Genomic DNA, 15,339 nt, shown 5'->3' on the forward strand with positions numbered 1-15,339 from the left:
TAATTTTATCTGACCCGAATCGATTTAAGCAGAGGTGTGAAGAACTGTTTTGTTAATTTGTTGCTCCCTGGTGTCCTTTTGTACTGTTTATAATAATCGCGTTTTATCCCATTGTTATTTTTGTTGTATTTTAGAGTACGGAATTTGCTTATGTTCAACTGTTGGTTTGCATTCTGTGTGTATGGCGTTTGCTGTGTTTTCTATGTGAAAACTAGTCCAAGATCATTCTTTTCTCATGTAATGTGTATATCACGACTTTTCCCCATTTTTGCTATCCCCCCTCACGTAATGCATCGCCAGATGCCTTTGAGGACAATAAATGAAATGAAATAAAAAAAATGAGTTGAGGCAATTGGCTGACTTAATACTGTCAGCCATTCATTTCCTGGGAGTTTTTTTTTTAGCTGAGTGCTTAACCTGTCACCAGCTATAGGACTGCAACCATTGGAGCTTTAGAAATGATTTAATTGAAAAGGATTGAAAACAGTAGATTGGTGTTATCATGCAGACCCACAAGGTTGGTGAGCCTGGGGCACTGCACAAGTCTGTCAGGGATGCACTGAGCAACTTGGCTCCCCTTGGAAGGTACCTGCTGACCAACCCATCCCTCCCCTATGGGATTGCAGCAGGTGAGGCATGTAGCCGTGGCCTGAGACAGATATTGATTTGTTAAATATTTCCCTCTATTCTCAGATGGAGAGATGATTGTGGACAAAAATTTACAGCCGGTCCTGTTGGAGTCAACCATTCAACCTGAGCACAAAAGGTAATGAACCCAATGCATTCAGTAAATTAAAGGACTGAGCCACTTACGTAGCAGTTACCGGGGCTGTAGAACTATTAAATATTTATTTCTGAACAGCAGCCTGCGAATGATTATAGTTAAAATGTAGAAAAAGTCAAAGTTGAGAGGGCACGAGCTCGAGTGAATGCGTTGTTGGTAATGGCCGATTCACACGACGGACTGATACGCGGACAAATTGATCACGTGATGACATATCCACGGTTCATTCGTCTCCTAAGCGCATCCACACAAAAGGGACGACGAGGAGACGCCAGCGAGGACAGACCGAACCTGTTCTCCACCCTACAGTGCCGCGAAGCTCCAACATTGTACCATGGTACTATTGTCCAAGAGAGAAATCGACGTTTGCTACTGCGACGAAGAATCAAACGCCGCTGTTAGGTGCAGATCAAGAAGGAACACTGTGATAGGCTTTGCGCGAAGTGCCACGGGTTTTACTAACTCAAAGCATGACATGACACAAGCATGCATCCTGCTCGAGAAGGCTTCGGTGTAGGAGCGACGAAGTTCTGGGCTCACGGAAGGGCGTTTGGAGATGTCTTCACGCACTCCGCGCTCGTGCACAACACTTACGTATAGACCACAGCCACGAGAGACGTCTTTTTCGGTGAAAGGCCGGTTGGACGTGCAAGAATTATTGCGGCGTGCTAGACTAGTTTCGACTGAAGCTTCTTGACACGGACCCGTAGAAGTACTTGAACCTGCGTCGCGTCTGCCGGACAAAGTCTGTGCCGTTTCTTTCACACATGGAACCAAGAATTGTGCGACAAAATGAACCAGCAAATGCACAAAATAAAACAATGCACCCTTTTTGTTTTAATTACCTAAAAACAAAAAAACATTGTACCATTGTTAGACTAAATGTTTTTCAAGTCTATCTCCTGCCAAAAATCTGCGAGTGAAAAGGCGCTTGACTTTATCAGTCTGCGCGTCCGTGGATGAGGCGTGGAACGCAGGATTCGGTGACGTGACAGTCGCGTGGTGCACAGTCAGTGGACGAAAATCACAATTCGGTCCATCGTGTGAATGGGCTATAAGCAATTTTCTCTGCAGAGCGGTTGTCTTATGCAATCGCCGACTGATTTTTCGGACTTGGAAGGGGCCTCGAAATGGTCCGAATAATCAGTCATTCCGAAAAATGGATTTCAGTCAAAATATCAAATTTCCGCATATTCTGCTGCGCATCGTCCACTTTCTTCTTGCTCGATGTAAATTTTAAGTTCTCGTGCTACTTCCGCTTTATATTGGTCACTTTTCACTTGTTTGTTGATCTGTTTGACCACGGTGCTGCACTTTGTTGGCGCCTTCGTTGGCACAAACAGCGAAGTTGAAGTTGGCGCCATTTGGCACTATTTGGAGACATTTAGTCCACCAAGCTCGCTTCAATACTAAGCCTATCGGCAAAAAACCTTCGTGCTCAAAGACCACATGAACGGCAGACTCGCTGTCGCACTTGGTCGCATTTGAAAAACACGGACCACGAGAAGAACTGGAAGAACCATAAGAATGGGCTGATGGCGGCCATGTTGGCTATAGCGGAACTGGAAAACCCGACTAAAGCCTCAAACCAGCCCGTTTATTGCGTAGGACGTGGTATCGAGGCTACAGGGCAAAACCAAAACAACCGAAATGGCGGTGACTAAGCTCGCATCACTTTTGCGACGGTTGTTTTGTGTCTGTATTTATTTATTTATTTATTTATTCAGGTTACCTCGCAGCGCCTAACTAAGGCATTATTGCGAGGGAGGGATGCACATACATGAGCAAATGTACAAAATCACAGGGCACAATAACATGAGCGCGCAAAACAGATTTGTAGTATTTACATGGTATACTCAGTTGAACAGTGGCATGGGCATGAGTACGCACAAATCAGTTAAAAAAGTCACCATTTACAATATTATCGAAGAACAAAGCCGTAGATGTGATGTTGATTGTATCTTCCGGTAGAGAGTTCCAGTCGGTTGTTGTAGAGGGAAAAAAAGAAGTTTTAAATACATCCGTCCTACAGTTGTACTCTCTCACTTTTTTTGAGTGATCTCTTCTTCCTGATGTGAAGTGGGGAGGCAGCATGTAGTTAGCTTTATTTATGCCGAGGTAATTATGAAATATGCTATGATACAACTTTAAGCGCATACACTTCCTTCTGTGGGCCAATGAGACTAAATGCAATTCTCTTTTTAGCTGACTAATACTCGATCTAAAATTGTAATTACTTGCTATAAACCTAGCTGCTCTATTTTGTACCTTCTCCAGTTGGTTCACAAGGTATGCCTGGCTGGGGTCCCAAGAAACACTTGCGTATTCTAAGATAGGTCTGATATACGTAAGATATAATGTGCTTTTAATGTTCATAGGGCAGTCTCTGAAGTTTCTTTTAATAAAGTTAAGCATCCGAGTTGCTTTTGCGGTTATGTAGTCCACGTGTTTTATCCAGGTAAGGTTTGCTGAAAAATATACACCAAGGTATTTTACATCTGATACTGTCGCCAAAGAGTTTCCGCTGATGTCATATGTAAATAAGATAGGCTTGCGCTTGCGCGTAAAACGTACGTGATTACATTTATTTATGTTTAACTTCATGCCCCATGTGTCGCACCAGGATGAGATACGGCGGATATCATCTTGTAGTGCCCAACAGTCGGCAATTTCCCGAACTTCAGAATAGACTACACAGTCATCCGCATAGAGCCTTATCTTTGATTTCAGTGACTGGGTAATATCATTGATAAAAATCAAAAATAAAAGCGGTCCCAATACCGACCCTTGTGGGACTCCGGATGTGACTGGTACCTGGGCTGAGTGCTTGCCTTTGATTAAAACTGATTGTTTTCTCTGGTGTAGATAGTCGGTCAGCCATGTGATAATGTTAGTCGGTAAGTTTAATCTTAAAAGTTTATGGATGATAAGGGCATGAGGCACTTTATCAAACGCTTTCTGAAAATCAAGAAATATGCAATCTACCTACTTGAAGTCTGTTGTCAAATGAATATGCAAGATCGTGATAAAACTCAATCAGCTGCGTTTCACAAGAAAATCCCTTTCTAAAGCCGTGTTGCGAGGGAGTGAGATAGCTATTTTTACTTAGATGACTGTAAACATTGCTGTAGATTATATGTTCCATTAGTTTAGAACAGGTGCACAGAAGAGAAATGGGTGTGTAATTTTGAACAACATTTTTTGGTCCATCCTTATGGATTGGAACGTTTGCCGTTTTCCACTCACTCGGGAGTTTTCCACTGGAAAGCGACTTTTTGAAAAGGATTTCTAAATATGATGAGATGATGCCGGAACATTCAGTTAGAACACGATTGGGTATACCATCGGGACCGCCTGCTTTGTCTGTTTTTAGTCCATTTACCATTTTTAAGATACCGGTGTAAGAAATTTCAATTTCATCCATTCTGTTTAAGGAGATATCATAAGAGAGCGGATACTCATTAGAAACTGCGGGCGAAAATACCGATTGAAAGTAATTATTAAAGAGTGTTGCTTTCTCTTCTTCTTCTGTAACAGCTTGACCACTGTCACTAATCGGGGGAATTCCGAGTGCTACTTTGTTTTTTGACTTTACATATTTTCAAAACTCCTTTGGATTACTTTTCAGTTTATCATTTAAAGACGCATAAAATCTGAGTTTGCATTCAGCCGACACTGATTTGAATTGTTTACTTACAATGTTTAACTGTGAAAGAGAACAATTATCGTTGTTTTTGCGGTATCTCAAATATGCTCGCCTTTTTCTTTTGTGCAAAGAGCGTAGTTCCGCGGTCATCCACGGTTTGTCTCTGCGTCGCCTGGAGCTTAGTACTTTGGAGGGGATGAATGCAGTAACTAAAGAATTTAATTTATTCCTAAAGAGATTCCACAGAGTTTCAACATCTAGCATGCGGGAAAGCTCTATAAACTCGGGGAAATAGTCACAAAGATTACTTGAGATGCCCTGGTAGTTACCGCGATTATAGAAGAAAACTTTTCTAGGTGGATTTGGCCCACTGGTTTCGGACGCGCTGGTTATGCCTCCAATTATTATTTCATAATCGCTAATACCAGGAATACTGGACAGAGACGTTATGAGGCCCCTTCTACTACTAAAAAGCAGATCCAACGTAAACTGACGAAATCACGGAAGTTTTGTCCAAAATACGTATCGAGCAATAAGCTTTATGGCGTCTAACATGTCCGAAAAATTGTGTCAAAAAAATCAGTCAGCGACCGTATTTTATGAACAGCCTTAACGTCACTCACAAAATAGCCGGACTAAAGAAGCACTTCAAATATGCAACAAGAACCTCTCCACAACAAAGTAACTTTTTTTTTTTTTAGGAGAAAAATTTTTTTTTTTTATGTCAGTGCCTTAAATGCTTGTACTACCGGTAGTCAAAGCATTAACATAGTACCTCAACTTTGCTTTACCATATATTCCTTTTTACTGTATCACTCCTTACTGTGAAAAAGATTCACCTGTATGTTGGAAGAGTAAAAGTAAGTTGTCGTAAGCTATAGCTAAGGTTTTGTGTTTTGGGAATTCGTTTTGCTTTGAATTTGGGGCCGTTTTTTTTGTGGTTTAGTTTTACCCATGAATTCAGGTACTTTTTGATGGGAATTGTTCATGTTGGACAAAAAATAGGCATTTATTAGGGCTAATCTTGATGAACATAAGAAGATAGCATAGGAAGTATGGGATTCCCCAGCCTTCAGGATATATGGGTGTGACCTGAAAACTTGGGAGACAACCCAGCACTGATAAGAGAAAAAGACGAGGAGGGGTATAGTTTTCAAAGAAGAAAAAAAAAAAAAAGCCTCGCAAACAGTTTAGTTGGGGCTGTGTTGCGGGCAAACACAAAATAAGGCTGCTGAAAAGCTTCCTTCGCTTGAAGCTTATGTTTTTTTTTAATTAAAAAACAGCTTCAATTTGGTGTTTTCGGGTTTTCTCCCGATTCTGATAAAATCGACTCACGGTTATTTTTGGGGGTTTATTAGTATATACCGAGGACCCAGAACCCGTAGGTATAAGAACACGGACGCTGCATAGTTAATGCACCTGCCACTTAAGCGTAAAAAAATTACTTTTGCTTTTTTCTTATGTTCATCGGCCCATCTGGGCTTTATTAAAGGAGACGCCAATGCAAAGCATCCAGACAAAGCACTGACATGTTGCTCAGAGCATGTCAAGGGAGAGAGTAAAGCAGATGGAGTTGAGAACTAAGGGATCCGTCCCTTGTTATGAGGACCTAGCGAAAGGTTGAGGCGGTGTCATGCAGCCGCCCCCATTGATTGCACGTTGCTTGGCAGGTGCAGCATTTTAGTTTTTGTTGTCAACTGCCGTTGACAAAGAGCACGAAGGTATCGGGCATTTGAGCTTTGAGTATTGTTTGCATCGTTGAGGTCATAGGGCCTTCTGAACATCCCTATGTTTGGTAAATTGATAGAGCTTATAAAAGCTTGAGTACGATAATCGTGCCGTAGGGAAAGGATTCAGCATCAATGAAACCCACGTGCGATACTGGAGAACTCGTAGGGGAGGCTTCGAGGGAACCAAGTGTCCTTGTTGGTTTTCCAGAGGCATAAATGTGGATATTCCTTCAATTGGAAGTGACACTGAATTACACGAGTTCATTGAAAATGGGGTTTCAAATTTGCGAGAGAGAAGATATTGCCCGATCTGGCAAAGATCATTGATAGATTCGTACAGTGACCATTGGTACTTACAACAGATTCCAAGTAATCATGGTAGGCTAGTAAAACAAAGAAACAAAAGTTGTTGCCCAAGCTTTTAGGTTTTGCAACCTGCTGATAATTAATCAATATCCACAATGAAAAAGGCCCGCTATTCCAGCATCGAAATGTTTGCCTCAGTTTGGTGGAAACCTCCCCTGTACAATTATTGTGTCCTTCCACAATAGCCTTAATTTCCTTGATAAAAGGTGCATTAATTGCGTGGCTTAAGGCTCTGTTGGAGGAAGGTTTCAATTTTTCCAGCTAGCAGTAGATAATTTCAACTGCTTACCCCAAGATTCTGAAAAGGCTTGTGACTATATCCATGTCTTCTTTCCCCCGACAGTCTCGATCACAAGGAAGTGTCCGAGTTGAGGAGGTGCCCACTGCGTGCTGCGTCAGTGTTAGCGGAGCCTGTCGCAATGGTGTCTAACTTGTGACAGGCTCCTGGTGTCTAACTTGCTGTACTTATTGTAATTGTCACCGAATCTCATACACTGTACCTTATACTTTTACAGTCAACACAGCACTTGCTACAGTGGCAGTGTCTTGTGAGTGAGGGTGTAATACATTGACTTAACTGTTGAAAGCTTTGATACCATTAAAAAAAAGTTGAAAGATGATTTCATGCAACATGCTTACTTTTTATTGCCTTTCATGAAATGCATTTTTACCGCTTCTTTTTTTCAGGATTGCCCTTGTTGTTCTGGACTTCAAAGACCTCACGCTGCACACCCAGGTGCCTACAGGCAGCAATGCCTTGAGGCTACGTTTGCTGAGGAAGCTCGGCTATGGTGTTCTAGAGGTGTGTCTTTTCCTGTGCAAATAAGTTACGCCAGCCTCCTGGCTCACTTGTTGCATACTGCAAGCGTTGTTTGGATAGTGCTGCAGTTGACGAAGCTAAATGAAGCACTTTACCTTACCCCAGTGTGGTATGCAGATCCATGAGCCATATGACCGAATGGGAATAAGAATTAGAAATTTGCCAGAGGACAAAGTTTGGTGGCATCAGGATTCGAATTGATTGGACCATTTATGAGACAGATAGGAAATATCAAAAGACGAGGCAATGGGGTGTAGCGGTTGGCATACCTTAATGAGGAGACCTGGAGTTTGAATCCTGGTTCTGCCATATTTTGTCTTTTGGTGGTTTTCTAACCTTCCTTTTTATTTGATCATTCATTGTTCATTCATCTGCATATTTTGACTATTTTTTTTTTAAAGGCTACAAAAAGATGAGGATGATGACCCATAATTTAGTATGTATATACTCGTTCTCACATAAAAGCTAGTAAAAAATTTTTGACCTCTCGTTGAGCATTGCTATTGTAAAATCCCCTAAGGACGCCCTCCTCTGAGAGATCGCCCTTCCTGCCTTCTTGTTAAATATTCGTGACATGGCAATTCCGAAATATATCCTACCTCCCGGGCCCCATGGGCTCCCCCCGGTCGGTGGTGTGACGCGAAAATCCTGATTGATCGATAGGGTCATGACGTCACAGCCACATGGCCTCGCGCAGGAATTTCAAACGACCCACAACGTTCATGGAAATATGACGTCATGCGTGAAATGAAAGTGATTACAACACGACATGTAATGCTATTTAAAGGTCACCGCATGTCTCAAATGATTTCACTGTATAAAGTAAATCATTTACCTTAAAGAGCCCCTAAAAAGAAAAAAAAACTGTTTCTTTTTAAAACAATAGTTGGGACACACACATAAAAAAATTAATTTTATGTGAAAAAAAAAAAAAATTTAGAGCAATATTGACAACTAGAGAGTTATTTGAAATTCTGCTTGCAAAGTCTATGACGTCACGGAATGGTCATTCGCTCAACAAGATGTTAATTCACTCTTTTTACCTCAATGTGAAGGCAAAGCCGATCCACCTCTCCTCCACGCGCCAGAAATGCCGAGAGAAAACGATTGGAAAGGAGGTGATTACCGACTAAATCCAACTCGCACTGACAATATCCCAGGCAGCACACCATTGTTGGACCACCGTTGGCACAATGTTGGCAAAAAATGGTTTCAATATTGGTCTGACGTTGGCATTTTCGAAAACGCTACCCGATCCAATGGTGGTCCAACATTGATGCCAATGTTGGACCACTGGTTTGCCAACGTTCTAGCCCACGTTGGACCAACGTGGTTTCCGCTTTTTTATCCAATATTGGCATAGAAGTTTCACCGTTGGCTGAACCAACATTGGCATCCAACGCCTTACACACTGGCTCTTCCAACATTGGCTTAAATATCGGCTATTCCAATATTGGCATCCAGTGTAATACACTGGCAAATTTTTGCATCTATTGTCTATGACATTATTAGATGCTATTTTTCAGCCAGTGTTCTAACCAGTGTCACAAAAACAGTGCAGAGAACCAAGCAAGTATCTTTCCCTTTTTCCTGAAGCACCGTTTTCTTTCTTACACTAAAATCTAATAAATGCGGCAATTTGACCATATTTGGGCACATTAGAAATCATTAAAGCATGCAAATGAATTGTTCATAACGTTTGACAGTTCATAATTTATTTAGATTGAATAAATATATTTTAAACATTGTGCAACCACGGGGGCCTGGGCAGACTCGGTGGCAGGGTCGGCGGCAGGCTCGGTAGTGGACAGGGCAGAGGGCTGGGCAAGGAAGGGGATACCACACAGGGGCATGACCACAGGATTCTGAAAGAGACAAAAGCGGGGGTTGGATTCAGGTGAAGGGTTTCAGAGGCTCTCAGTTCTCTTACGCCTGTCAATAATGAATATCAAAATAAAACAGAGCTTCATTAGTAATCGCTGCCCTTTAATTAAATATTCGATTAATCGGTTCAGTTGCTCAAGTATAAAATCTCGGAAAAGCCTACCGACTTTTTTATATGATAAACTTTCTTTTCCAGTGAATTATTTTTCATTATTTAGTATATAAAAAACTTAGTACTGCCTTCTAAAATAAATAGATGCGCAGGAAAGACACCGGGGCCAGCTTGCTGAAATCAGTGTCTCAGCTCAGACTGGGTGAAAGAAAGCACTGTAAAGGCTGGAATGCGCAAGCGTCTTGAGTCGAGGTTTGAGTCCCGTTCAGCTCGTACGCTGGCTTTGACAGTGCTTTCTCTTCCCCCGTCTCGGCTGAGACGCGGTTTCTAGCAAGACGGCCCAGGCGCTTACTATTGTTTTGTTCGTCCGACTTGTCCTTACTCAAAGCTCGATCGATCTAGATTCAGATATTTATAGTAATTAAAAAAAAAAAAGAATATTCGAATAGTACGAAGGTTATTTTATCAATTGCTTAGCTCTAATCTTGCAACATCATGGCGTCCCTTAACCTTTCATCTAGCTATAAGAAGTTTTAAGAATCATAATCTCGCCATCTATGTTCACACCGATATTTCTACACGTAAGAACATGACAGTTCAACAAACTTTTACGCTTGAATCAATCAAGAATTAAAAAAAAAAAAAAATCACGCATATAAAATAGCTTGCCGTGTAAAGACAATTAGTGGCAATTACACTCGCAGAGCGCGGTGACATAGCTGACACTCAACTTGCCCCCAACAAGCCGAACCTTGTCAAATAAGTACTACTCAACGCTTTGTAGTATTCGGCTTTGGACATACCTGGAGGACTTTTTACTGCAGCACACATCTGCCGCCAAAATGACAGCCGTATTTTAACAAGAAAAATGAAATAAAAAAAAACTTCGAGCACAGAAATAACTAATCAGAACGCCTCTCGCGGTCTATTAGAATAAAAAGCACTACAAATAGCGCTGTACAGGGCCTTTCGGGCCGATCGCTGTGGATTCCACGTTGAACTCGTCGGAGATCCCTGGCACAGAGTCCGACACGGTTCAAACTCATCGGAAAGTGACAAAACGTACATTGCGTAGCAAGAATACCCATCCCCAATGGTCAAGAGGACCTCTCCTTGTCACTCACATGGAAGAGAAAGCAGTCCGTCGTGTCTTCGGTCCGTCGAAGCTAGTGGTCACATGTATGCCCACAACAAAGGAAGATCACCGGTATGTAGGCGCTGCCGAAAGAATATCCATGGGTCTTGGCAATCCAAAGGTTGAAGATCGCAATTGGCACTAAGACGAAATGCGCTGCTGGTGATCGGAACTCTAGAACCACCGTTCTTGCCCATGGATGGCGGAGATGCCGAGCCGCTTCGCCCGATAAAAGCAGTCTGCTAAGCAATCAAATGCACTCGGACAACCTGGAAACGGACCCACGGTGTCCTGGTATCAGCATGATTATCTTGCCATTCTTGTTCCTTAGAGAAAAAAGCTATTTCTGCCATAAAAAAAAAAACACAAAAAAACATGCATAATTTGCGAAGCGCACCTGCCCACTTGCAGTTTGCGGATGCGGGTGTTGGAAATTGAGGAGACCGTCCCCACTGCCTTCCAGTTGTTGCCTTATCGTGTGGCCTTGGTGCTCGCGATCCCACTTTCTGTGTGCTTGTGTGTGCGTGTGTTTCGCGGTCTAGACTCCATCACCCATAAGCTGAGAGTGCAGAGGAAGCTAAGAAGCTCGGTGAACCAATCTCAGGTTTATTTTTATTCACGTGGTCACACTCTCTCCCGTAACCACGCGCAGAGAGCGGTGCAGGTGATGACTGGTCCGGCCGGCGCGTAGCTTCCCCGGCACTGTCAGCTTAAGAATGCGCAGTGTCCTCCTCCCTCAAGGTCGTCGAGTCCTCTTCACCCACAAAGGAGAGATTAGTGACGGCATGGGGAAAATGGGAGGGGAAGCCGTTCAGGGACGTTAGTTCCGAGGCCGTCGGCGCGACCCCTCCCCTGCATACTTCTCTCTCTCGAATTTTTTCGTTTCTCTCTGCTGGTATTTGCTATCCGGGTTTCCAAAAACCAATGTAGAAGAGATTGCTCAGACATGATAAACTCTACAGCAAGAGGACGGAGAAGGACTGACAGACACGAAGCTCTGAAATCAGCTCGGAGCCTAATGTCAAAATTGAAAAGAGACAGTGATAAATCAAATGCGGAAAAAAGGAGCTAGACTCCTTATCAAACCAACATTGTCGTCTGCTATCAGTGCCTTGGCGCCATGTAGGAGGCATTAGGGCTCTTATTGTAGCACCAGTAGTGCCGTAAAGTCATAGAGCCGTCATTGTACAACCACATTTCAGAATAGTGTCCTGTTCCAATCAATCGCAAAGAAGTTCTTCACCTGACACGAGGTGCAGCCCACAAGCCCGTAGTTAGAATACGAAGCTTTTCTGTCGAGATCATAAAGTCAACATAATAATCTATTATGGTGACTATAACGCGCACATCGATTCTTCTTCTTTTTTTTTCCCAGTGGGCGGTCCTGATGAGCCCATATCGCTCGCGACTCCTTAGTATGGACAGTGAAGGAACAAAACATCGCCATTAAGTTCTGTACGTTGTTATTGTTTTGTTTACTTTGCAGAAAAGCACCTGAATCGCGCTTTGAAAAAATAACATTAAATTGACAATCGCTCGAGCAATTTCAACTTGTTGAGGTAAAACGAAATTTGCCAAAACCAGCCTATTTCAACATGCTTCCACTATTAAGCCAATGGTGTTGCAAGACTAACACACTTTGACCATTATATTCCACTGTGTTTTTGAAATGACGATGAGCGAATGTTACTAACAAGACAACAGTAACCATTATAAGCTCGTGTTTATCCAACATTGGCAAGCCAATGCTGCAGACAAGCCAACAGTGTCCATTTTCAGTCCCCATCAAATATTGGAATGCCAACGGCACAGACAGGCCAACGTTGACCATTTTATTCCAGTGTTCATCCAATGTTAGCAAGCCAAGGGTACTCAAAGGGCAATATTGTCCGGTTTACGCCAGTATTCATCGAATACTCGGAAGCCAATGGAACTGACAGGCCAAGATTGCCCATTTTATACCAGTGTTCATCCAATATTCGCGAGCCAATGGAACTGGCAGGCCAACATTGTCCGGTTTACGCCGCTATTCATCCAATATTCACAAGCCAATGGAACTGACAGGCCAAGATTGCCCATTTTATACCAGTGTTCGTCCAATATTCGCGACCCAATGGAACTGACAGGCCAACATTGTCCATTTTATGCCAATGTGCTTCCAATATTGGTTGGTCATTGGAGAAGCTGGGCCATCACTGAAGATGCTATATAATGGCATAGACAATATTGGGTGCAGATTGGCTAAAGTGGACCATCATTGGACCTTCTTTTGCCAATGCTCTTCCAATATTGGCCCAACACCTTGTGCTGCCTGGGATTGCTCTGGAAAAAAATTTTTGCGTAAAATTAATTTTTTGACACTTGTGTCCCAACCAAACCTAAAAAAAAAAAAAATTTTAAGAGGTTTTTAGAGGAAAAATTTTAAGAATTTAGGCCGGATTCGAACCCACGACCCTTCAGTCGCAAGCCAGACATGCTATTGACTAGGCCACCTAAAGGCCCGTTGACACTCTTGCGACCTCTTAAAACTGGGTTCCTTGAAACCTCTTACAACGAGGGGACACACTGGCTCCGTCTATTGGGTAGCAGAGTAAACTTTGTGATCCGGCATATTTTCTATTTCTCTCGCGCATTATCCTGTCTCTTTTGGCTCGAAAAACTTTTGTCAACGTTATAAACGAACCTTTCTTATAGGTATTACGTACATTGGACCTCGGAGATACCGCAAAACCTTCGCTCTTGTGAAATGCACTTCCAGGCTCACCACATAGGTGGTGCCAGCGTGCCAGTGTGTTTTCTCATCCTGAGAAATTTTAAGAGGTTTTAACAAGTCTCGTCTCTCTCGATCATACTCGGTTGCAAGAGTGTGAACGGGCCTTTAGGCACGCTTGCATGGCGAATGAGAATGCAATGCGAATGGTGCCCGATAATGCTATCACGTTCTGCTCTTAAAGGCGAAGCTTAAGCATCCTCTGAGTTGTTTTTACGTTCCGCTCTTAAAGGAGCTTAAGCATCCTCCAAGTTGTTTTTAGGTAATAATGAAGTGTAAACCCACACACTGTTTACGAACACGTCTGCATTTGCCCACACTGGGTGTGGGCATTGTGCATGGGCGGAAATCGGGTTCACGCAAAGCTTGGTGTCTGCGCATGCGCCCACCGACGGCAGCGCCACCGCTGCAGCGTGACCTCGGAGCTGTGCGTTGGTATATACAAGACTTCATGAAAGTGTGGAATGATATTAGTTCTAGAGTCAGTTCAATTTTAATTAGTACGATACATAAAAAAAAAAAAAAAAAAAGAATGTCACATACTTTAGTTATGTGCTGTTTTCAAACGTATGAATAAAAAAATAACAATCGTGCCAGGAAGAAAAATGTAATGTTTCTTTACAGGCGTGTTGTCATGCTTGGGAGGGTCATTCACCAACATAAAATCTTTATTCTGGGATGAGGGACATCCTTGTTTGATGCTGTAAAAACGAAGTCATAGGCAGATATTTTACACGGTTGTTGCTCTTCATAACTTCTTCTTTACCAAGACGTGAAATTTTGTTTCCAAATCTGTTTTTTTCAAATACCAGCGGTGAGAGTACGTGTCCCGCCACTGATGCCTTGTTTTTCTATCGTTTCCCATTTTATCATTTGTTCTCATGTCTGATTGAATCATCTGCATGCTTGGATTGTGCTGATATAAACCAGGATATATATGTAAATTTTTCTGTGTTCCCAGAAAGCCAGAAAGTGTCTGTGTTTCTCAGTTCTGTGCAAACCCTACCGTCCCTACAGGTACCTTACACAGAGTATGACGAGAAGAAGCCAGTCCTACAAAGGGTGAAGTACTTGCAAGAGAAGCTGCGACTCACTGTTGCCAGTGAACACACTTAATGTAGAAACACTGTAATTAATATTAATAACTAATAAACCATGTCCCCAAAACTTTGTGATGTAGTAGTATGCTCTCTCTTCAAAAGTGTATTGTTGCTTTGCATGTTTTGCGGGGAGATTGTGCACAGGAGTGGCCAGTTCAAAATCTGGGTGAGGCTGAGACCCGACACTTGGTCACTGAAATATCAGGTATAATTTGAAAAGATGTGGCAGAATTAAAAAATAATCGAGTTTGAAAGTGGGCAAGTCGGTCTGTATCAATAACAAGAAATTAGCGCAAAAAAAAAAAAGCTATAACAAGTAGACGAAGGGGACTAACACAGCACTGACTGACGACTTCATTTTCTTTCTCATCCTCAGTAGATAGAAGCAATGAAGTGGGAGAGGAAAGAAAAACAGATTCTTAGCAGGACACTTCTTTAGTCAACCATTCGAAAATGTAAAAACCAGATGTTCCAGAATACCTAACAAACTTAAAAATTGAAGGAACTAAAACTCAACTTTCGCACATACATTCCCATTCTACGAATGAATTCAAACTCTTCATTGCACATCGTAACTGACACTGCACGAACGCAAACATCTATGCCTCATGAATTTCTTAACCAATTTTTGGAGTGTCTTCTGTGTTGCCAAGATTTCAGTGTGTTCAAACAAGTGCACAAACACACATATTGCTATGAACCGCCAGGTGACCGAATAATGTGGACTTTAAAGACAGAGTATTCCCTAGTGTTGTCTTTATTTTTTGCCTACTTGCCCTTGTGTCTTTTTTCGGGCTTGTTTTTTTTTTTTTTCCTGTTAAAACTTAATCTACAGCTTTCATAACTCTGTTATAGATCAGTATCTTTATCGAAAATATATATACCTAAAAAAAAAAAAAAAAAAAAAACCTTTGGATGTTGTGTGTCAATAACAATAGGGCTGGAAGACGTCTTTGTCCCCTTGTTCTTTGAACATTTTGCCCTTTCGCATC

General features: G+C 42.2%; 1 protein-coding gene across 1 annotated transcript in view; it reads left to right on the plus strand.

Annotated features, from left to right (window-relative positions):
• Positions 1-14,414, plus strand: part of LOC8039611 (FAST kinase domain-containing protein 4) — a 52,272-nt gene extending 37,858 nt beyond the window's left edge. The window contains exons 7-10 of the mRNA XM_002413531.5: positions 509-629; positions 694-766; positions 7,214-7,328; positions 14,265-14,414. Of these exons, the coding sequence (XP_002413576.3) occupies positions 509-629; positions 694-766; positions 7,214-7,328; positions 14,265-14,363 (408 nt within the window). The 3' untranslated portion in view covers positions 14,364-14,414. The remainder of the gene's footprint in view (positions 1-508; positions 630-693; positions 767-7,213; positions 7,329-14,264) is intronic.
• Positions 14,415-15,339: the final 925 nt, after the last annotated feature.

This window comes from Ixodes scapularis, unplaced genomic scaffold (genome assembly GCF_016920785.2).
Source record: "Ixodes scapularis isolate PalLabHiFi unplaced genomic scaffold, ASM1692078v2 PGA_scaffold0__279_contigs__length_252992795, whole genome shotgun sequence".
Lineage (NCBI taxonomy): Eukaryota > Metazoa > Arthropoda > Arachnida > Ixodida > Ixodidae > Ixodes > Ixodes scapularis.